Source organism: Leguminivora glycinivorella, chromosome 16 (genome assembly GCF_023078275.1).
Source record: "Leguminivora glycinivorella isolate SPB_JAAS2020 chromosome 16, LegGlyc_1.1, whole genome shotgun sequence".
In the NCBI taxonomy this organism is placed as follows: domain Eukaryota; kingdom Metazoa; phylum Arthropoda; class Insecta; order Lepidoptera; family Tortricidae; genus Leguminivora; species Leguminivora glycinivorella.
The window spans coordinates 12,920,584-12,944,605 of record NC_062986.1 but is presented as its reverse complement, the minus strand read 5'-3'; the positions used below and the strand labels follow the sequence as shown (position 1 = coordinate 12,944,605).

General features: G+C 38.4%; 1 protein-coding gene and 1 long non-coding RNA gene across 2 annotated transcripts in view; both read right to left on the bottom strand.

Annotated features, from left to right (window-relative positions):
• LOC125234922 (adenylate cyclase type 10-like) overlaps window positions 1-21,987 on the bottom strand; it is a 50,013-nt gene extending 28,026 nt beyond the window's left edge. The window contains exons 1-3 of the mRNA XM_048141345.1: window positions 21,877-21,987; window positions 2,388-2,533; window positions 235-513 (exon numbers count right to left, since the gene is read on the bottom strand). Coding sequence (XP_047997302.1) covers window positions 235-513; window positions 2,388-2,533; window positions 21,877-21,959 — 508 coding nt within the window. The 5' untranslated portion in view covers window positions 21,960-21,987. The remainder of the gene's footprint in view (window positions 1-234; window positions 514-2,387; window positions 2,534-21,876) is intronic.
• On the bottom strand, window positions 4,134-9,668 carry LOC125234471. Its single transcript, XR_007178004.1, has 4 exons — window positions 9,271-9,668; window positions 8,840-9,036; window positions 7,820-7,932; window positions 4,134-4,432 (listed from the first exon to the last, which is right to left on the bottom strand). It is a non-coding gene; the product is annotated as an uncharacterized LOC125234471 (long non-coding RNA).
• Window positions 21,988-24,022: the final 2,035 nt, after the last annotated feature.

Genomic DNA, 24,022 nt, shown 5'->3' with positions numbered 1-24,022 from the left:
ACTTATAACGACGGGAAATTATCTAGATGCTGGAAATGGGTGGATTGTGGATGAGTTTGCTCTCTTACGAGTCTCACGTGACCGCAGTCATAATTAAATAAAGACAAACGACAAATATTGCTATGAAGCGCCTTATTATCTTTACCCTGCCGTTAGTTAGCCTTCGCACCTACCCAATATTTCAATCTTCAAACTACTTAGGCATTTCCTTTCATTTGTTTTCCAATCACTAACCTCTAAGTACAACGCCGACATCAGTACAAAGCTTCGTCCCATGGTTCTTCTGGATATTCAATCCACAGTCAATGGCCAAGTGCACGACGCTCTGCATAGACAAACTCGGCATTTTCTTCCACATGGAGAGTATAGCGTCGCCAGCGAAGTTCAGGATGTCGCCACCGTGTGAGAGGATCTCTTGGACCATGGCTCCGATGTAGGAGTTCAGCACTTGGGTAAGACGGGAGGGGCTGCCGCGGTCAGCTTTTGTGAAGTTCTCACATAGATCCGTGAATCCTAATATATACAAATATCATAGGGTAATTGTTTTAACTACCGAAAGGAAACTATAGACTAAGTGTACTAAACTCAAATTTTCTATGGGCTATGGGACAATCGCCGCTACATTTTTCATGCCGTCTTTTCTTGGGGACAAAATTTGCTTGGCCATCTATATTAAATACGTATTACAGTAAACGTTGCAATGATGTGTTAAACTTCCATGGTCGCAAAAATATGTGACCCAGATATCTTATCGCTCAATAGCTAAAACCTTCAGGTTATGGGCCCAACCGCGCTTTCATTCCACTATAGGTATCCCGGCGTGTATGACATTAATCTACTAGGACTACTAGGAGCTTACTAGGCATTGTTTTAGATGCGCAAATTTTATCTACAGAAACGAATCAGCAAACCTGAGACATCAATCAACATGAGCGCAGTCTCGTACTGCCTAACCGTGTAGTTAGAATGCTGGAGTATGACCTTGTCGGGCACCATGGACACGATACGGCTCGGCCCTTATCCCTTCGTACATGATTATTACCGCCTGCTAGAGGCGCGAATAAAGCAAACCTGAGACGTCAATCAACATGAGCGCAGTCTCGTACAGTCAAGTGTAAAAATATGGGTGCGTACAACTTATCAAAAATATGTCCCATAGCACTTTATGTCGGCGGAATAAGGTCTCGGTACATATTTTTGAGCGGATAAAATCGATACGTATTTTTGCACTTGACTGTACTGCCTAACCGTGTAGTTAGAATGCTGGAGTATGACCTTGTCGGGCACCATGGACACGATACGGCTCGGCCCTTATCCCTTCGTACATGATTATTACCGCCTGCTAGAGGCGCGCCTAGCTACGGAAATAAAGCAAACCTGAGATGTCAATCAACATGAGCGCAGTCTCGTACTGCCTAACCGTGTAGTTAGAATGCTGGAGTATGACCTCGTCGGGCACCATGGACACGATACGGCTCGGCCCTTATCCCTTCGTACATGATTATTACCGCCTGCTAGAGGCGCGCCTAGCTACGGAAATAAAGCAAACCTGAGACGTCAATCAACATGAGCGCAGTCTCGTACTGCCTAACCGTGTAGTTAGAATGCTGGAGTATGACCTTGTCGGGCACCATGGACACGATACCTACTGCCCTGCCCTTATCCCTTCGTACATGATATTACCGCCTGCTAGAGGCGCGCCTAGCTACGGAAATAAAGCAAACCTGAGACGTCAATCAACATGAGCGCAGTCTCGTACAGTCAAGTGTAAAAATATGGGTGCGTACAACTTATCAAAAATATGTCCCATAGCACTTTATGTCGGCGGAATAAGGTCTCGGTACATATTTTTGAGCGGATAAAATCGATACGTATTTTTGCACTTGACTGTACTGCCTAACCGTGTAGTTAGAATGCTGGAGTATGACCTTGTCGGGCACCATGGACACGATACCTACTGCCCTGCCCTTATCCCTTCGTACATGATTATTACCGCCTGCTAGAGGCGCGCCTAGCTACGGAAATAAAGCAAACCTGCGACATCAATCAACATGAGTGCAGTCTCGTACTGCCTGACCGTATAGTTAGAATACTGGGGTATGACCTTGTCGGGCACCATGGACACGATACCTACTATCCTGCCCTTATCCCTTCGTACATGATATTACCGCCTGCTAGAGGCGCGCATAGCTACGGAAATGAAACAGCAAACCTGAGACGTCAATCAACATGAGTGCAGTCTCGTACTGCCTGACCGCGTAGTTAGAATGCTGGAGTATGACCTCGTCGGGCACCATGGACACGATACGGCTCGGCCCTTATCCCTTCGTACATGATTATTACCGCCTGCTAGAGGCGCGCATAGCTACGGAAATGAAACAGCAAACCTGACACGTCAATCAACATGAGTGCAGTCTCGTACTGCCTGACCGCGTAGTTAGAATGCTGGAGTATGACCTCGTCGGGCACCATGGACGCAATGATGCTGCCCCGCCCGGCGGTCTCGAGGGCGTCGGACATGTCGCGTTCGTTTCTGTTAGTGAATACTTACTATAGTCCCCTTGTACAATTTTCCAAAATCTATTTTGTAGGTACTTTTATAGTTTCATTAAAGGTTCGGCCACACTAGGGTGTTTTGATAGCGTAGCGGAATGCGAGCGCATTCATAGCGGATCGGCAGCGCATGCGCCGCCGATCGCTCTGAAATCTGAATACGCTCGCGCGGTCACACATAACACAGCGCGCATTGTGAGCGGACTTGTCTGAATATGGATTAAATGGTAACTATTTAGCTAAGTAATTGTTTTATTCCAAAATGTTGTTTTGATTTCTAATGTGTCATTCAATATAGGTAATTCCACGGAGGTTGAAGTGAATGATAACACACACAGCTAAATGAAGATTAGTACTGATTGCAAAAAAATGAATGAATGAAATGAGTGAGTGAATGTAAAAAAACCAATTAATATATTTTTGAAAAACATTATTATTTATTGATATACTTATCATTAATGGTATTAAAAGCAGTAATGGTATTATCCGGTGAACTTTATAGCTCATTATGAAATTTCACTTCCAAATAAGTATTCAGCTATCGATATATTTTATATCGGAAGGATGTCCCTATGTTAATTGACGTTATTGCTACCGCGACTTCTATGTCTGCTAATCCCGTTAAGCAAGCAGAACTTGCGGTAACATTGCTCAATGCTACATCTGGGAGCTTGAAACTTACAATTGCAAGCTTGAAACGTTTGAGCAACGTTTGAGCCATATTGATGTTAAACGCTTTCGGCCGCGCTGTAGATAAACCCTGTAAGTTTCCCAGATCGGATTTTTACAACTTTCTATAACTTTGAATAGCAATGTTGCTGATACATTGAAATATAAACTTACTAGAAAGTTATGACGAAAACTTTTAAGAAGTTCATTTTTGTACATTGCATCAATAGCACATTATGCAACTTGTCCGTAACATACATGCTATTCATTGCGGCAATGTTACATTCATAATACACCAAAAAGTTTGATGTTGTATATTGTATTGACTTTTCACCGATACCTTTCAATGCGTTACAAATATAACATTGCTTTAATAACTCTAATGAAGTTCCTTGCAAGTTACGCATGTAATGTACCTAAAAGTAGCTCTCATAATGTTTCATTTGAAACTTCTGGAAATGATTATATTTGGTATGTTGTGTCAACAAATCACTGGTAACTTTTGTGAAAGTTACTTGTGAACCGTTCACACAATATTTCATAGGGATATTTCAGGGAACGTGATTTTTGTGGTTGGTTGGACGTCACAAATATAACTGCCCGCAAGGTGCTCTGCTCTGCAAGCTGCGTGAGCCTGAGCGAGCCTCGTGCGGCTGCCAGCTGCCGGTTCAAAGAGAACTCGCTTGATTCGATCGCGATTCTATTGAAACAAGCTAGATTCTCTCCAAAAGCCGACAGCCAAAGGCTAGCGCGCGAGTACGCTCGACAGGTTCGGATCCGTGCGCAGCTTACAGATACTACCCAGCATAATTTTAATGATTATGTATGATCAAAATAACTATAAACGAAAAAGTCAAACTTAAAAAATACCTCACACAAAAATCATTGATTGTAAAACAAAAACATGGATATACAGACAACATAATTATTTTATTTAAAGTTTTTTCTTCAGACCGCAAAAACAGCACCATACTAATGAAAAATGATATGAATACTTATGTAGAGTTAGACATTTGAATTGAACATAAATGTTATCATAATACACACAAACACTATTTTAAAACACTGCGTGAATACTACGACGGTTAAGAGCCCGCAGGACCCGAGCTCCTTCTCATATTTGAGGAGACCACCCGTCGCGCTGAAGAGGCGTCACTAAGGCCGTTCGCAGACGCACCTTCTCAAGTCCTCCTCGCCTCAAGTGACATACCTGCAAAAAAATAAATTCATTCAATCTATAATTCTGATTGTACACATGAAACATGAGTTTGCCGCTGATGAGATGAAGGATTTATGATAATTATTTTGTATGATTTAACTTATTGATTATTTGTTTGTCCTTTCCAGTACTCGGGACCATGGGGTCCCGGACATTTGGGAGGCATGTGTGGGGCCGAAGCCAACAGCACGGCCTCTGTGCTGTTGGCTTCGGCTGTGCTTTCTAGACAATTTACTCTAAATGTAATGTGACACTACCCGGCGATTATCCCTGTCCGCACTATAGTAATGCACCCAAGGACAAGCGCCGGTTAGTGTAGAACTATTGATAGAAAAAGGTAAATAAAAGAAACCGGGCTATTAGGTTGAATTGCTGGTGGACTTGTAACCGGTACTATGGGAGACTATGGCACCTGCCTTGATCATATTATGTTATAAAAACATGAAAAAATAGGCAGGCGGTGACTAGCCAATTATTATTATTTGCCTGCTCTCATCCTGCACAGTCTCCAATACGTCTGCACGATTTCTTAGAAACTGATAAGTCTTCAAGAGGAGACTTTGCAGTGTGGTTTTGTACATGGAATTTTCCTGTACTTAAAATATTTTATACCATACAAAATTACAAATGAAGCATTAGATAATTATAAGAAACACATTGGCAAAAGTTATTTTTAAATCAAATTTCTATTGAATATGTCTGATAGCGTACATTGGGGTAATTTCGAAAGTCACAGAAAAATCACCATTATTTCCATCATATCAATGTTCCCCTTTCGAAATTACCAGAGCATTTCTGTGGTTCGAAATTGCCCCAACGCACCCTAAATGAGTTGACGTCACTAAACACGAAAGTCGTACTATTTCCATAATTAGCAAACTTAAAAAGAAGCTGATTTGTGTGCTACTCTGCGGCGGCGGCATATGTACGTATGATGTTTATGACTATACCTATACTGCCCTGCTAAGCCGAGTGGCGCTGTCTCAAAACCAAATGATTTTGGAAACGTAAACGTCAGTGATATTATTATTTATTTAGGTAATCACAAACATAAATCTCTAATTAATTTACATAGTATCGTTAAACCAATAAGGTTTGTCTCGATACCTATTCCACAGATACCTATAGATACTTTATAAGTTAATTATGGATTTTCGTTTGAGATAGCGCTTTTCGGCTTAGGCCTCCTAAGTATAGGGGGAAACGAAATAATGGGCTTTGAGCGTGGAAGGAACAAATCTCCGTCTCACTTACCTGTACACCTGGCATAATAGCTCATAAGGTTCAGGTGTAATGCGGAATTACTGAAAGTAATGATTTTTTCAATACGTACATAATAAACGACATTTGTACATCAATTTCCATAAGAAAAAGTAAATAATGTAGATTCTATCTATGAGTACTGATACAATCAAAGCCCATTATTTCGTTTCTCCCTATAGGTGCAGTCATAAACATCATACGTACATATTGTACGTTATCCGTAATTACGTACATCATTTTACCATATAGTTAGTTGAAGTTCATTATGAAGGCGCCGCCGCCGCCGCCGCGCCGCAGAGTAGCACACGCTGAATTGACTAAAAGGAAAGTAGACTATTCTTTCCACTTAATGCTAGTATTGCTAGTGACGCCGTGTCTTGCGAGGGCGACGGTCGCCGTCGCGTCTCACACTTCCATATCGATAAGGTTTGATTTCGTATACGTCGCATCGCCCACGCAAGACACGGCGTTAGTTACACTGTCCAGTTTTTGGACAACTATATATATTATAAGAGTGACCCACAGGTCAGTGCGTTCCCTAAGCGAATTCAAGGCTCTCAAATTTGTTGAAACATGGTCTACAATAGGGTGGTCCACATTTGTATGGAAGAAAAATAAATATGACTAATCCTTTCTCCACATGGTTCCCTTTGTTCTATTATGAATTAGTAGTTTATGTACCAAATTTTAACCCATTTGCTCATTATTTACAGGTCGCTCAAGATACATTTAAAATTGGATATCTCCTATAATAAAATAAAAACCGAAATAATTAAAACATTGCAAACTGCCCGGTTCATGTTTTATTTAGCTCTAATGAAATAGGGAAAAATATAATTAAACCATTAAAATACCTCCATGTAAGATTTTTCTTTAGTCAAGTTCATTTCATACATTTCAGTATGGCATTATTGCTTTATTTTGAGCGACCTCTAAATAAAGTCTGATTGTTCTCAAAATTGGTTGACATGATTTTAATAGGTTTTCGTGTAGAAATAACCATGTGGAGCTCAAACAATAAAAAACATTTTTTTTTGGACCACCCTAGTCTACAATAAATTTAATCGACTTATGAGATTTGTTATTCATAGTAAAGTGTAAAAATAACCGGCCTAGAGCGTGTCGGGCCACGCTCAGTGTAGGGTTCCGTAGTTTTCCGTATTTTTTATTAAAAACAACTGAACCTATCAACTTCAAAACAATTTTCCTAGAAAGTCTTTATAAAGTTCTACATTATAAACTGAAATAAATGTCATATACAAAGAAAAAATTACCAAGGCATTCTATATTTCCTATGAAATAATTGAATTTGGTCTTAGAGTGAAGTTCTACATTTGTATTTTTTTTTTTTAAACATATGGTTCAAAAGTTAGAGGGGACACACTTTTTTTCCTTTAGGAGCGATTATTTCCGAAAATATTGATATTATCAGAAAACGATTTTAGTAAACCCGTATTGATTTTTAAATACCTATCCAACAATATATCACATGTTGGGATTGGAATGAAAAAAATCAGTCCCCACTTTACCCTAACAAAACATTTTTTTCCGCTTCTTATTTTACCACTTTGTCGGCGTAATTGATATACATAATTACATATTGGCACCAAATTTCAGCTTTCTAGTGCTAACGGTTACTGAGATTATCCGCGGACGGACGGACGGACGGACGGACGGACAGACAGACAGACAGACAGACATGGCGAAACTATAAGGGTTGCTAGTTGACTATAGAATTCTAAAAATGATGTGAGATTGAGATGATTATTTATCAATACATTTTTATTATAGGCTACTTTCCTTCTAGTAAAATCAGTTTCTTTTTAAGAACTCTCAAAACGAATTTGAATGATTTGCTGATATGGAAATTAAACGAAAACGTGTCGACTGACGTCACGGTCAACTCCTATGATCATTATAAATTTCAATGAGATTTAAATAGAAATTGGGTTTAAAAATATGGCAGATTATTTTTAAAGGAAATTTCTATTTAAGTTTTGCTTCGTCAATATCCTCGCTCTTGTTATCACTACTGTCATTGTTGACATTTTGTATTTACTGAATGAAAATACAGAAATAAATTAATGAAGAGAAGGGTAAAATGTGCAAGCTAACCAAATTCCACCGGGCCAAACAAGGTGAGTGAGTGCACTGTCGCGCTGACACGTAGATCTGCAGTTGGAGAATGGCCTGTGGCACGAAGTAGCAGAGCACTGCGCCACAACCATCTGAAATGTCCGGTGCGTGAGCTAAGCAAGTGAAAATAACAGGGAGAAGCAAATATGCAGTGTTAGTTAATGAGGTGCAGAAACAGTTAATAAGAAAACCCAGGAATATTTATGAACACACACAAATAATTAGCAATTAAATGAACCCAAATGCTTAATTTACACAAATCTCTTGGGTTAATTAAACTGAGCTTGGACTATCAAAGGGTCATGTGGGACTATTTACGTGACGTGACGTTTTTATACTTGGTACACAATGAAACACAAAATAAATGTTGTAGACAAGATACAAATATTGTACCCTCGACGGCTTTATATTGTCAAGTTGTAATATCAGGCAATCACAACTGACTACATACCTAAGGGTCACTTGCACCACCGAAAATGGAGGGTTGACCCGAGGCTAACCCACCATTTCATATGGAATTTGACAGTTGATAGCCCACTAACCTTGAGTTAAGCAGTTGGTACAAGTGGCCCTAAATGAATTTATGCTTAACTGGGCCCTAAATGTCTGACGGAGGCACTAAAGATTCGATAAATCTGATTCTGTATCTGTACGTATTTACGTAGGTGGATAACTACAACTTTATAAAGTAGCAGACACTGAACAAAGAAACACTATTTTTTTTTCATAAACATTCAGTTTATCTTTAAATTTATATGCATGTAAATAACAAGTTACTTGGAAACTTGAAAACAACTCTGTGTTGATAAATTAGAACCAAATACAACCTTTGCAATTACGTACCGACAACTGTACTAGATTAACTGTATGTCACTTACGATTTTACAAGCTTTGATAATACTAAGTAACACTAATTATTATGCCACGAACTCACGACAATATTCACAAGTCAAAAAGGAAATCAAAGTAGACGTATAAATGGAACGCGCAACTACATACCTTTCTAAGCTTAAGAGAGATCTGCCGCGTCATTTGTAACCGACGAGTCCGACGACGACAGCGTGATGACTTGATAATAATACAGGCACTGGGATAGACTTCACTGGCCATTGCACGCAGGCCGGATCCTGTTGTTGATCGCCAACTTGTCCAGGATCGCGGCAGATGATGGGGCATGGGCAAAAACAACCCTGAACCTGAACACAGTATAAAAATATATTGATTTATAATGTTAAAAATAATTCGCGGATGCGACATGTAGGTCGTCGATTCAAGTGGGGCGCGAAGGCGGCGTAAGCGCTACCCGCGACGTGACGAGCCGTTTTTCTGTAATATGATATATTACACAAACCAACCTAGTCCCACAATAAACTATCTAACAGTTAACTGCCACATAGGCTGTAAATTGGTAATTAAATAGCAAATCTCACCATATTTCCGTCAGCTAACTCACAGAAGGACGCGCACCACGATAGAATAAATAAAAGATGGCGTCGCGTCGCGGTCCGGGGTTGCCAACTCTAAAACCGTGTTCAGAAACCGAGGGAAAATTATATTTAATATTATTTAGTTCCGTTACCGTCAGTGGCGAAAATGCATATCGTGATTTCGCTAGGACGGGTATATACAGGGTGTAAACCTAATACGGGCGAACAGTATAATAAGTTGTATTTGATAAGAAACGGCCCCTCTTAGTAATTAGTCTCTGGCATATAATTTATAAGTATTTAAAGAAGAAAATATTAATTTACGTGAAATGATCAATTAATGGTCCAAGACTTCCAAGAGCTGGCAGGATTTTGGAGTAGGTACTTGAGGCAACCTGTAAAGGTGCTCAGATGCTTCTCTGATCATAACCAACATCAGGTCTGCAAGTCTGGCAGCTGGGGAGTGGGGCTTTATCGAGCTATGAATTATTAAAGATTTAATTTTTTGGGGCCCATAAAAGGTGTTTGAGGCAACCTGGAATTATTAAAAAGTGAAAGTAGAGTTCCTCAGATGTCGCATAGTATTTATGCCAGATCATTTGGCCGGGTCCTTCACCGAGCCAGAACAGTGCAAAGTGGTAAAAAAAGAATTCCAAAAAAGGTTCTTGCGGCAATCTGTCATTTTTACCAGTAAAATATGAGGGTCTAAATAGCCATCGAAAAATAATGCCATGACATGAGGTGGGGTCTGTACCCTGCCATTCGATCTTGAAAGTATTTTTTTTTAGTTTTTCGTAAATAACTCGTAAACGGTAGCCCACAGCAAAAAAATATGTCAAACAGAAAATATGTACATAAAATTTTCTACAAGAAAGGTTATATACATTTTTTCGATAGGATCAATATAAAAAAGGATAATTTAGTAAGAAAGTTTTTTTAATCGATTAAATGCTCCGTTTTTCGTCCATACCTCGTAAACGGTGGCCCACAGCAAATAACTATGTTAAACAGAAAATATCTACATAAAATTTCCTATAAAAAAGGTTATATAAGATTTTTCGCTAGGATCATTTTTTTAGTTGGAATGTATTTTTAAATAGATTACATGGGCCGTTTTTTGTTGATAACTTAAAAACGGTGGCTCACAGCTAAAAAAAAATAATGTTACACGGAATTAATCTACATAATATTTCCTACAAGAAAGGTTCTATAAGATTTTTCGCTAGGATCAATATTTTAGTAGGTAAGTTTTTTTAAATAGATTAATTTTAGTTGGAAAGTATTTTTAAATAGCTTACGTAGGACATTTTTTGTTAATAACTCGAAATCGGAGGCTCACAGCCAAAAATAATGTTATACATAATTAATCTTCATAATATTTCCTACAAGAAAGTTTCTATAACATTTTTCGCTAGGATCAATATTTTAGTTAGAAAGTATTTTTAAATAGATTTCATGGGCCGTTTTTTGTAAATACCTCGTAAACGGTGGCTCACAGCTAAATAAAATGTTCACAAGAAAATATCTTCATAAAATTTCCTACAAGAAAGGTCCTATACATTTTTTCGCTAGGATCAATGTGTGAGTGTGTTTGTCGGTTACCATTAAGGCGAGATTTACTTGTATCTTTTATGCATTTAAACTGACAAAGTGGCTTTATAGCAATCGACAAAGTGGGACGTTTTCACGTCCACACTCACATATTTTAGTTGAAAGTATTTTTAAATAGATTGCATGGGAAGTTTTTTGTTGATAACTCAAAAACGGTGGCTCACAGCCCAAAATAATGGTATACAGAAATAATCTACATAATATTTCCTACAAGAAAGGTTTTATAAGAGTTTTCGCTAGGATCAATATTAGTTGGAAATTATTTTTAAATAGATTTCATTGGCCGTTTTTGTAAATACCTCGTAAACGGTGGCCCACAGCTAAATAAAATGTTCACGAGAAAAAATTTAAATAAAATTTTCTATAAGAAAGGTTCTATACGTTTTTTCGCTAGGATCAATTTTTTAGTTGGAAAGTATTTTTAAATAGATTACATGGGCCGCTTTTTGTAAATAATTCGAAAACGGTGGCTCATAACCGGAAATAATCTATATAATATTGCCTACTAGAAAGGATATATAAGAATTTTCTGGGATCAATATTTTAGTAGGAAAGTTTGTCTTATAATTCTTTCTGAAGTGCAAATTTAGGAGTTTCAACTCAAATCTCAAAATCGATCAACAAAAAGCGGCCCATTTAATGTCGCCAGTATCCTTGGTACAATGCCTCAAGGGCCTATTTTAGACATTAGCTAGCTTTTAAGTTTAGTCTTAGTTTCTTATATAATTATGTAAATATGTTCATGTAAATAAAGAGATAAAAACATTAAAAAAAAATGTTATCTGCAAAAGTATTGTTTGACTAGAAGACTATTATGCTCATCAACATTATGACAAGAAACAATTCGGTATTACAAAAATCTGCGAAATGATTTATGCCAAAGCATATTCTGCGTAAGGTGTTTCTGCCAAACGTGACTTCTGCCAAGAACTATTATACGAATCAAATTAGTAAAAAGTTTCTGCCAGAGAATAGTGAACCTATATTAGTTTTTTCGCTAGGATCAATTTTTTAGTTGGAAAGTATTTTTAAATAGACTACATGGGCAGTTTTTTGTTGATAACTCAAAAACGGTGGCACACAGCCAAAAATGATGTTACACAGAATTAATCTACATAATATTTCCTACAAGAAAGGTTCTATAAGATTTTTCGCTAGGATCAATGTTTTAGTAGGTAAGTTTTTTGAAATAGATTACATGAAATAGATAACATTTGTGCATAATATGTAGGAGGCATAAAGTTGCAATTCGCTATTTGATAGCGAGTTGGATGTGTTTGGGATGCAAGATACCTAACACTCCTCCTCGCTTCGCTCGTCGTCGTACCTAATAGTGACTCTGGGGCAGTTTTTCTTTTTTGATAGCGTGTAATAATTCTGCTATTGTAATATTATGCTATAAGATTATTATGGTACATACAATCACGCTAAATCAAATTTGACCAAAGTAATGTTCTGTAAAACAATATTCTGCCAAATGTATCTTATGCGTGGTAGTAATAATGCCAACTAAGTTTTCTGCGAAATTACCATTCGACCGAATGTTTTTTCTGCGAAACATGTTATGCTAAGTGTGTTTTTGGCCAAAATTATTCTGCCAGATGAGGGTAACCCTTTTATGATATGTGTATGAGGGTGGATTTGAATAATTCATCTAATCAACCATACATTTTGATCCTTGAGGCAATCAAACCATATTTAAAGGTGGTGCAAAGTTACCCATGGGGGAGCAAAATAGCTCCGTTTTACTGTATTGTAACAAACAAACAATTCGACTGAAAGTGTTACTGCGAAACATGTTATGCGAAGTGTGTTTCGGACTAAAATTATTCTGCCAGATGAGGGTAACCCCTTATAATAACCTTTCTTATAGGAAATTTTATGTAGATATTTTCTGTTTAACAAAGTTTTTTGCTGTGTGCCACCGTTTACGAGGTATTGACGAAAAACGGAGCATGTAATCGATTAAAAAAACTTTCTTACTAAATTATCCACTTATATATTGTTCCTATCGAAAAAACGTACATAACCTTTCTTGTAGACAATTTAATGTAGATATTTTCTGTTTACCATATTTTTTTGCTGTGGGCCACCGTTTACGAGTTATTTACGGAAAACTAAAAAATTGACTTTCAAGATCGAATGGCTGGGTATGGACCCCACCTCATGTCATGGCATTATTTTTCCATGGCTATTTAGACCCTCATCTTTTACTGGTAAAAATGACAAATTGCCTCAAGAACCTTTTTTGGATTATTTTTTTACCACTTTGCACTGTTCTGGCACGGTGAAGGACCCGGCCAAATGATCTAGAATAAATACTATGCGACTTCTGAGGAACTCTACTTTCACGTTGCCTCAAACACCTTTTTTGGGCCTCAAAAAATTAAAGACGAGAGAAGTTATCAGTAGAGACCTGAAATGTGGTACCAATATGTATATCAATCACGCCGACAATGTAGTAAAATTAAAAGTGAAAAAAAATATAATTATATTAGAATACCCTCCCGTACATGTAAAGTGGGGAGTGAATTTTTTTTTTTTCATTTCAATCCTAACGTGTGATATATTGTTCGATAAGTATTTAAAAATGAATAGGGGTTTACAAAAATATTTTTTTTGACATTTTTAATATTAAATTAATTTTTATTAAGCAGAAACGTCTGCTAACGATTCTAAACATTTTTTTTTTTATTATTTTTTTTTTAATGGTGCGGGTTCAAGTCCCGCCGGAAGCGTAAATTTTTCCATTTTTTCCTTTAATATAAAAATATTTTTAATATTTTCATAAATAATGGCTCTAAAAAGAAAAAAATAAGTGTGCCCCCCTCTAACTTTTGAACAACAACTTGAAAAAGTCTTTCTAGTATAATTATTTTCAACTTGATAGGTTAAACAGGTTTTGAAAAAAATATACGGGAAACTACGGAACCCTATACTGAGCGTGACCCGACACGCTCTTGGCCGGTTTTTAGGATCGGTGATCCAATTTGTGTGCGCCCTGTAAGCTAGCAAGCCAATCCAATGCGACCCCCGAATCCCCCAATGTTCTAGCTTTTTGAGTAGGATGGTAAGGTAACTGAGACAGTGTCAAAGGCCTTGCTTCTTGTATATCTTAATTCCCTTTATACACCGTGGGAGTGAATAAGCCGAAATATACTATTTAACCACCCATTTTTTGTGTAAATCAAAAAAAAGATATTACATGAATTTTGTTTCTGAATGTATTTTCACGTAAAAAGTAAATGTTTTTCATAAAACTAGCACTTGAAACGAGTTTTAACTTTTTTTTTCTAAAAACTTCATTCTTGAAAGATTTTACTTTTTACTTTTTGACATTTATCAATGAGGATAGTGACGCCGTGGCTTGCGTGGGCGATGGTCGCGCGACGGCGATGCGACGCATACGAAATCAAATCTTATCGATATGGAAGTAGACGATGCGATGAGACCATAATCTCCATAGTGGCATCAACTTCCGTAAAGGATCTTTTTACTGACTAACAATAACATCTTTTTTCAATTGGTAATAACTCTGAAGCTAGGCAATATCCAGAAAAGTATAAGTACATAACATTATAGTCTCTAAAAGTGGTCAGGAATACACTGTTAAAATCTTTTGACGATGTTAAAAATATTTAGGGTCTGTTTAACAATGTCTTACTAAAGTATAGCTAATCAATAAATTATTTTACCAAATAAAAATTGTCAATTTGTTAATTGCACAAACTACTAAGAAGATACTACGTTAATTGTAAGTTACAGCTGGCAACATTGTATATTGACGTTTCTCACGTTTCGATTTACGGAATACGTGGTCCATATTATAACGCCTTTTGAAATTTTGCACATTTTATTGATTTTATACATGATTATGTATTTAATATTGATTACTTTAAATGTATATTCTTCCTACAACATTGTTCAATGATACAACTTTTTTAAGAAATTTTATGTGGATGAAGATGAAACGTAATGCAAATGTCAAAGAAAGAAAATAATTTTAGTTTAACTTATGAATCATAAACATACTGCTAAAAATTCTAAACTTCAGGTCTAATAATATAAACTACATCTAAGTATTTTGCAGTCCACAGGATAATTGAGGGAAGTTAGTTCTGAGATGATGAAAATAATATATGGTCTCAAAGGAAGTCGGCCTCATTGTGAACAAGACGAAATCCCGCTTTATGTAAGTTATTATATGTTAATATGACATGTCTGGCCAGTGTAGTGACCCTGCTTAAAGCTTCGGGCTATATTAATAGACTACATAGTGTCCCACTGCTGGGAAAAGGCCTCACCCATGGATCTCCATTTGTCACGGTCTTGAGCAATCTCTGACTCGTCGCATTGTGGCAATTTTTGCTCAACTCTGTGTGTGCATGAGACAGACATTGTCCGGCCCATCCATACTAATGGGAAAGTGTGTGTATCTGTTTGTTTGTCCGTCCTTCACAGCAAAATGGAGTGACAAATTGATGTGATTTTTTAAGTGGAAATAGTGGAAGAGACAGAGAGTGACTTATGCGAAGCCTCGGGCAAAAGCTAGTAATATTTATTTTATATACTATCAATTTTTTTCCCATTGTTTTTATGCAATTCTATTCTGAAACATTACTTTGTTATAGATAAACCAAGGCAGGTTGGAAAAGTCCAGAAGCAAATTTTAGAAGAAAAATATTGTACTGAATAACTACAATGGGCCATTGAAGAAGAAGAGACGGCACAAGAGGGAAATATGGGCCTTAGAAAAAGATATCACGCCTCTATCCCATAAAGAGGTAGGCAGAGCACATGAACTACTAAGTTTCTGTGCCACTCTTGGCAAAAAGGGGTGGAAAGAAATCCAAATTATGACATTGAAGAAGTGAAGACTAAATAAGTAAACCAAAGGCCCCAAGAATATAAAAGACTGCAATGAAATTGTCAAGAAGAGGGTGCGAGAGCAGAACATATGGGCTACTTGCTATGGAATGATGAATTCTACCTTCAAGTGGATGGCGTGACAATGGGGTCTCCTGTGTCTTCAGTAGTTGCCGACATCTTTATGGAGGACTTCGAGGAGACAGCACTCTCATTGGCTGCCGTCCAGCCGAAGATATTCAAAAGATATGTAGATGGCACTTTTACTATGCTTCCTAAAAGTAGTGTTTCAACTTTCTTCATAGTTCACTATGGATAGAATTTAAATGGTCATACGATACAATTTACTATGGATAAAGACTGTTCTCGTCCCTTCATGAATGTTCTCATTTTGAGGAATCCTGATAATAGCTTAGGTTGCACTGTGTATAGAAAACCTACTCATACTGATAGGTACATAAATGGCCAATCTCACCACCATCCCTGTCAACTAGCTACTATGGGCAAATCTTTGTTTCAGGGAGCTCAGAGGATATGTGACAACCAGAATTTGGCCGCGGAGCTTCGACATGCCAGGCAGGCGCTGTTGACGAAAAAGCTCAAGATACTGCATGTCAAGCAGAAGGCCTGTTTGAAGATCCCTACAGTCGAGCGCCAGCTTGCTATTTTGCCTTTTCTTAGAGGGGTCACATATAGGATCAGTCACATCTTGAAACGGACTTTCATTAAAACTTATTTGAAGCCCATGAAGAAGATGTCACAATTCCTGAGGTCTATGAAGTGTCAAACTCCTCTACAAAATGCAGGAGGGTACAGGTTAGACTGTGAGTGCGGCCTGTCATATGTAGGGCAGACGAAACGAAGTATTTCCACATGGGTGAAGGAACACATAGCGGATGTCAAGCACCGTTGGCAAAGGTCTGCAGTCTCTGAACATGTCATGGATAAAGTCAATCACGCTATAAAGTTTGATAAGCTGTTTCTACCCAGAATGTATGGTGTTGGACATTCGCCATTTGGTTTTGCAAATTTTGTGTAGATTAACTAATTAATTGTTTTTACATACCTAGTAATGTAAAATTTGTTAAATATTGTATAACTAGCTTTATTAACTGTGTCTTCATTAATATTTCTTGTATGTGGGTAGCTTTTGCACATTGTAATTTTTCCTCAGTTGACCACAAATGCTGTAAAGTGTTCGAAACGTCGGGATGAATGGTAAATTCATTATACGCGATATAATCCGTTTCCATAGTTTTATTGTGTCTAAATGAATTCAACAAATAATCTCTATAATACTGTCTTCGGTTACTACATTACTTATTTATGACAATAATCCTAGAATCTATATGTAATATGGATATTATAAGATAACGGATATCGAATGATGAAAGTGATAGAAACCAAATAAGCAACAAATAGTTTATCGTTAGGCCTGATTTAGACGGCGTGCGAACTCGCATGCGATTTTAATCACATTGCGGGCTGTTGATGTTACATACAATTATGCACAGCCATCAAATACAGCAATGTAATAAAACTCGTATGCGAGTTCTCGTACGTATGTATGTAATATGTATGTATGAAGTTCAGGGAGCATTATAAAGTGGCGCGGACGACAACATCAACTTCATACAAATTAGTCGCGCGGACCGTCCGCGTGACACTAAAACCAGCCTTAATGCTAGTGGCATAGGACTATGAATTTCGTAGAATACCAGTAGCATGTATTGTAATGTGTGATTAAGATAATGTTTACTGGCATAGTATAGGCAATTCAGTAAAACAGTACCGGGGCGAACGTGTTAAGATGTAAAAGAAATACGTATGGCGAGTTTCTTGTCAGTCCCATAGTTGAATACTGTAAAACAGTTTAAGAAATTTAAATTTTCTCGAGTCAGTTATGGAGGGTTAGGGGTCTTAGAGCCAGTGTAAAGACTGATTCGGAAAAAAAAGCAGCAGCACCGATTTTAGATTATTTATTTTGTGATCATTTTAAAGCAGTGCATTTTTATAATAATCTGTAGTTCGGTAGATCCTATTGTGTAAAATTAAATATAATCGTATGTATTCTAAGTAAAAGATCGAATTCAAGTTTCCACCTATTATATTACCTTATCTCCAACATTTATGAACGACGCGACGCGACGTCTTCTGAAATAGTTTATGAGGTAAGTATTTTCTTTTAGTTTATGAGTCACTTAATGTTGAATGAGTTTATGAGTAGCTACGTTGATAAATTTTATTGTCTGTTTGCCATCTTTACATGAATTGTATCCCATACAAAAACGTGTGTTACGCTTGCTTGGAAAGGCTTCTTAACTACCCAAGATAAGATCCAGTTAGTTAATAGCGTACCTATGGCGTAAGGTCGCAATTCCGATCACACGTTGTATCTTTCCTAGTAAGTCCGTTTTCACATTATCCGATCCGATATCGGATGTCGGAAGGATTTCGATGAAAACAATCCAAGATGGCGCCTGTAATGTATGCGATATCGGTCTTGCCTCCGATATCGGACCCTTTTCAGTCCACCCGCTGCCGTCGCGGCCATAGTCAAAGTGCAGTTCAGTGTAAGCAAAGACAGTGTACAGATATACCACTTACGGTATTAGTGTTAGATAGTACCTACTAATGAATCCTATTGCTGTTGTTCTAATTAGCCAGGCCTGAACCCTTCACCGTCTTTTAAGAGTGCCAACTTATTGGGAACCTCAAGCTAAATAGTCTGCGCTCAGTAAAGGGAACACCATCACACCCTTTACCAGTTCCACAATATATATAATATTAATGTGGTCTGTGGTTTGGCTCGAACCCCACTGATGCACACGCCGCTACGTACGGGATGCGCACGTTATACTCGTAGGTACCTAATAATACCTAAGAAAATTTCAAATAAATAGTAGTTGAAACAAAATTACTCGAACTAAATTTTCGATGATTTGTTGTCGATGAAAAGTTTATCGGCGAAACAAGGGTACATGTGTGCCATGCCTAGGAATACCGCCTTTTCCATCTGACCTATTCATCAGGGTCTACAGAACCTAACTTCAAGTTGGGGAGTAGTACTCCCCAGTCGGACCCCTTTTAAACCCATATTTCTGGTAAACTACATGTACAGTACATTTAATTTCCGACGAGGTACAAGAGGTACGTCAGAGGTACATTCCACCATGGTAATCTGAGCACAATAAAGCGAGGTGGTACGGCTGCAGAGTATCACGCCGTGGCTTCGGCTGATGAAAACATCCAGCGAGCCCGATTTCGATCGAACGTCCATGCGCTCAAGGCCACGTCCACGACCTTCGACCGATAGTTTGCACGGTTAAGTGTATATTCATTATCCAGATCCGCGTCCACGGTCGCGCGACGACGGACGTCCGCGTAGTATGTTCCTAGCTTTAATCTCAGAACAGAAAACTATTACAGCTAGGAACATACTACGCGGACGTCCGCCGTCGAGCGACCGCGACCGCGACCGATCAGTGTGCACGGTCTTCGGGACGTGGCTTCGGCTGACCAAAACATCCAGCGAGCCAGATTTCGATCGGACGTCCATGCGCTCAAGGCCACGTCTGCGACCGTCGACCGATAATTTGCACGGTTAAGTGTATATTCATTGTCCAGATCTGCGTCCGCCGTCTAGCGACCGCACCTAAAGAATAGGATGCATATAGTTTACTTTGTTCTTATTTATTGACAGACTTGTTTGACAGACTATAGTTTAATCAAGAAATAACAATTTTGAATTTTCTCGAGAATAACCGAATGTGAAATCTCCAAAAGAGGAGTAGAAAAACAATGTAAAAAAATCTAGCTTAAACATTTACACTGTTTATAATTTACCGTAATGTTATGCCCTTATAAATAGACTCATTGAAAGAGTGCTAATTTTGTGATATCGCAGCAAAATTATCAAACGTATATTTAAAACGGTCAATGACTGTAATGTTGATGTGAAATGTTCAATAAACGTAAATATTACAAATTGGTGCAACATTGAGAAATGAATTCTTTAAAAAAAGCAATTGCTGTGACATTGTATTTATAATTATCTGTAATGTTACAAAAAAAATATACCGGTTATATCAAAAGGTTTTATTGAAGTAAATCTTAATTTGTGATATTGCAGCAACTGCATAAAACCAATATTTCAAGTGGTCAGTTGCAGTAATATTGATTTTGAACATTTGGGAAACTTTAAGTTTAGACATTGAAGTAACATTGAAAACTTGATGTTTAAAAGTTAATGTTGCTGTAACGTTGCATATGTAATATAGCTAATACCTTGTTGCAGCAATGTAATAAATGAACATTTAAATAACTTGTAATCAAAACATCCTTGCAATATTATAATATTAGTTTTCATTTGTCATGTTACAATAATATAGCACTACTAATTTTCTGAAAGTTTCAAATTACCAATAAGTTGAATGTTGTTGTCATATTTCTCCGACCTTACATTCTAAACTTACAAATGTGAGGTATGTAAACTTACTGCAAGTTATTGTAAGTTTCATGCTCAGTGGGATAAGTTATGAAAAAATAGGTAAACACCATTTTAACAGCTACGATGATAAAATAAGGCAATCTATTACATATTATCTTTGATTTCTACGATTAATGTTACAATCATAATCTGACAATTAATTAATCACATACGAGATATTTTATTTTCTGTTTTGTTTGAAAATTGTTCTATAGACGTAATTCTTAACAAAACAGTTAATAGAAACTTTTTGGTCTTTCTTGCAATTCACTGTTGAATCTGCAGTCGGTACACGGTAAGAACACTAATTTCAAAATCTCGTTGTCTTTACATGACAGTGTTATAGTGTGCGTGGCCTCAACTGAGTTGAAACTACCTATACAATCAATACTTATTAGAAGTTTACAGTTGCAAAATTTAGGCTTGCAAGTTACCATCAGCGATTGAAATCCGCTTTGAAAATGCTCGCGATCTGCTCCGCCCGGCGCACCGCCATCATTACGCTCCGCTCTCAAACAAAACGCGCTTAGTGTGGCCGAGCTTTAAGAGTTCCAAATTCAAAAAGGTACCTATTACTTACTAATTATGAAAAATGAATTAAGCTGATTTCTCACACAAGTTCAACTCACTTTAGGCACTGGTCCCACGGCGAGCTAGCAAACTATGAGCTATCGGCTATTTGTGCGACAAAAGATAGTCACTCCCGTGCACAGAGAACCTCCTATAGAGTGGCAGTCTTGTATATTTGGTTCGCGATACGAGTCACCAGTGTTTGGGGTGCGAGGAGCGGGCGGGGAATGTGTTAAGCGCGCTGTGATTGGCCGTTTCAAGGACGGCGGGCAGTCGCGCCAGATGAAAAGGGACAGAAGTATGACTGTCCCTCTACTGACGCGTAAGTGGCCAATGTAAGTTGACCTATGCCGGCTCTGAATAAATTATAAATATGACTTATTTGTGGAATGTAATGCCGTCTGTTTTTAAATTTGAGCTTCTTGTTACCTTTCCACACCATTTCACACTACAGGTGGACATCTTTAAGGCATCAAAATACCCTTTTCCAATTTTTTTGTGCGAAAAACACGCGCTGCTTTCGGGTCTGTTACTTGGTCGATACTGATCGGGCACGGCGAGCGCCCGCGCTTATATCAGTGCAAATACTAGGAAGGCTGGCCACCGCGAGTCGTCTTGTAATAGATGTCTATAGGGGTTGGTCTGTGCTCCCGTGTAAATAAAAGTGACAGATGTTATTATAGCTGAGCTATTGACTATTTTATAGTTCATCGCTCAGCTATAATACATCTCTTTCTTTTGTTTACACGGCAACGACTATCTTTTGTCGCATAAATAGCCGATAGCTCATCGCTTTACTAGCTAGTGGTGGGACCAGTGCCTTATGTTCCATTTGGATCACTAAGGGACCGTCCCCACTTAGGCGTCGCGTGTCTTGCGGCGCGCAACGGACGTCTCCGCCACGCCGCGTCTTACGTCCTTCCTATACAAAATGTACTGACTAGACTTTTTTGAATTACATTCAGGCGGCGTGGCGCGGACGTCCGTTCCGCACCTCAGGACATTCGTCTCTTAGATGTGGCCGGTCCCTAATACACAACCGAATACATAATGTAGGTACTTAGTTATCTTACACGAAATCCGAAGATTCTCTATCCCTTTCTCTGGGCGATTTGGTCGTAGTTTTCATCATTGCTTCCCTTTGAGTTCTCTTCATGGCTAACAGACACTCGTTGTATTCGTCGTCTGGCTCCATTTTGTCTAGAAAATAATTGTTCATGTCTATTATACCCATTCCTTTCAATATACTCTATGATTATACCTACCTACTGGCCGGATATGATCAATTACTTGCTTTAAACTTGAGTTTTCCGTGCCTGATGGTAATACTGTGTATCTAGAGGTACTTACAGTGCGCCCTCACGAACGGCAAAGAGGATGAAATGCCGGAGTGGGTAGGGCCAAGTTTCCCCCCTCTCGCTAGGGAGGGGAAAGAAACGGCGAGTCCCACACATCGTGCGTAACTGCATTCCCACTCCGTCAAAAAGAAGGTATGACGTATGACGCGTAGCAATAAAGCCTCCGCCACACATAAAGCGTTTTGATAGCATAGCGTCAACGGAGCGCAATGATAGCGGTACACCGGACGAACGCTGGCGTTCCGCTCACAATCCGTGCTCGTTAGTTCCCGCCAGCGTTCGTCCGGCACACCGCTATCATAGCGCTCCGCCTACGCTCTCAAAACGCGCATGTGTGGCCGAGCTTTAAGGCAGAAGAGCCCCGTATTTGCAACAGTATAGGTATAAGTACCTACGCAACCTTCATCTTGCCAGGCACATGGATTTAGTATATACCCACATAAATTAGCCCTCCCAATGGTCATCACCTCTAGGCCCATGCAGTACAGTCACCATCAGATATATCTAAGCGGTCGGGGCGTGCAAAAATATCTGAACACGCCTTATCGCCTTGACAATAGAGGTGTGTTCAGATATTTGTGAGCACCTTGACCGCTCCGATATTTCTGATGGCGACTGTACCTACAGATGGATTGCATGAAAACTGTAGGTACGCCGTTCCCTTCTTGTAGATCACCATTTTCGAGTACCTAGATGTAAGTAACAACTAACAATAACTACAATAAGCTTTATTGTGACTAGAAATACTTACTCCCAGTTTTCTCTGCTTTATACTTACGAAATTCACTATTCTCTCTCCACTTTCCGTTGAAACCGAAGAGTTGACAGAAGATATTCTGTCATATACTGACGTATTAAATTAACCTTTTTACTATGTAGTACTCGTAGCTCGAGGTTTTAGTTAATTCATAGAGAACTACATTGCTATACTCTGTCAAACAAGTCTGTCAGTAAATAAGAATAAAGAAAACTATAGGTATCCTTTTCTCTAGCACCCTAAAGAAAAGGATGCATATAGTTTTCTTTGTTCTTATTTACTGACAGAGTAGGTATACAGTATAAGTATGCCGTGTGACGTACCTGTTACATATTGCAAACCAGGTTTCAAACGTCCAGAGTTAAACACGTTATTTTTCATCACACTTGCAATAATAGTACATTGTGCAACAAGGGGCGGAAGTTGAATATTACTAACGAGAGTAAGTTAAATCGCGACGGCTTGCCGGAGCGATTTAAAGACTCGAGTTAGTAATATTCATACTCCCCGAGTTACACACAATGTTTTTCATCACACTCGCAATGTAAAAAATATGTAAATAGATGTAAAAAAGTTAAGTATGGTACAAGAAATTTCATTATTCCCTTGGGAGAACGATTTTTCTATAACTCACGCTCCACCTGCCTGCAATATCACATTTAAAGTGCGGGTGTGATGAAAACGTTTTTATATAACTGCCGCTACGCCTGCATGCAATCGCACACTTTCTGAGCAAGTGTAGGTAATGGAAAATCATTTCCAAAATGAGGGTATTGGCAGCGATGCCAATGATGATGTAGGTTTAACATTATTATTGGGCATCATCCTCCTTGCGTTATCCCGGCATTTGCCACGGCTCATGGGAGCCTGGGGTCAGCTTTGACAACATTTAACATTATTATTGGGCATCATCCTCCTTGCGTTATCCCGGCATTTGCCACGGCTCATGGGAGCCTGGGGTCAGCTTTGACAACATTTAACATTATTATTGGGCATCATCCTCCTTGCGTTATCCCGGCATTTGCCACGGCTCATGGGAGCCTGGGGTCAGCTTTGACAACATTTAACATTATTATTGGGCATCATCCTCCTTGCGTTATCCCG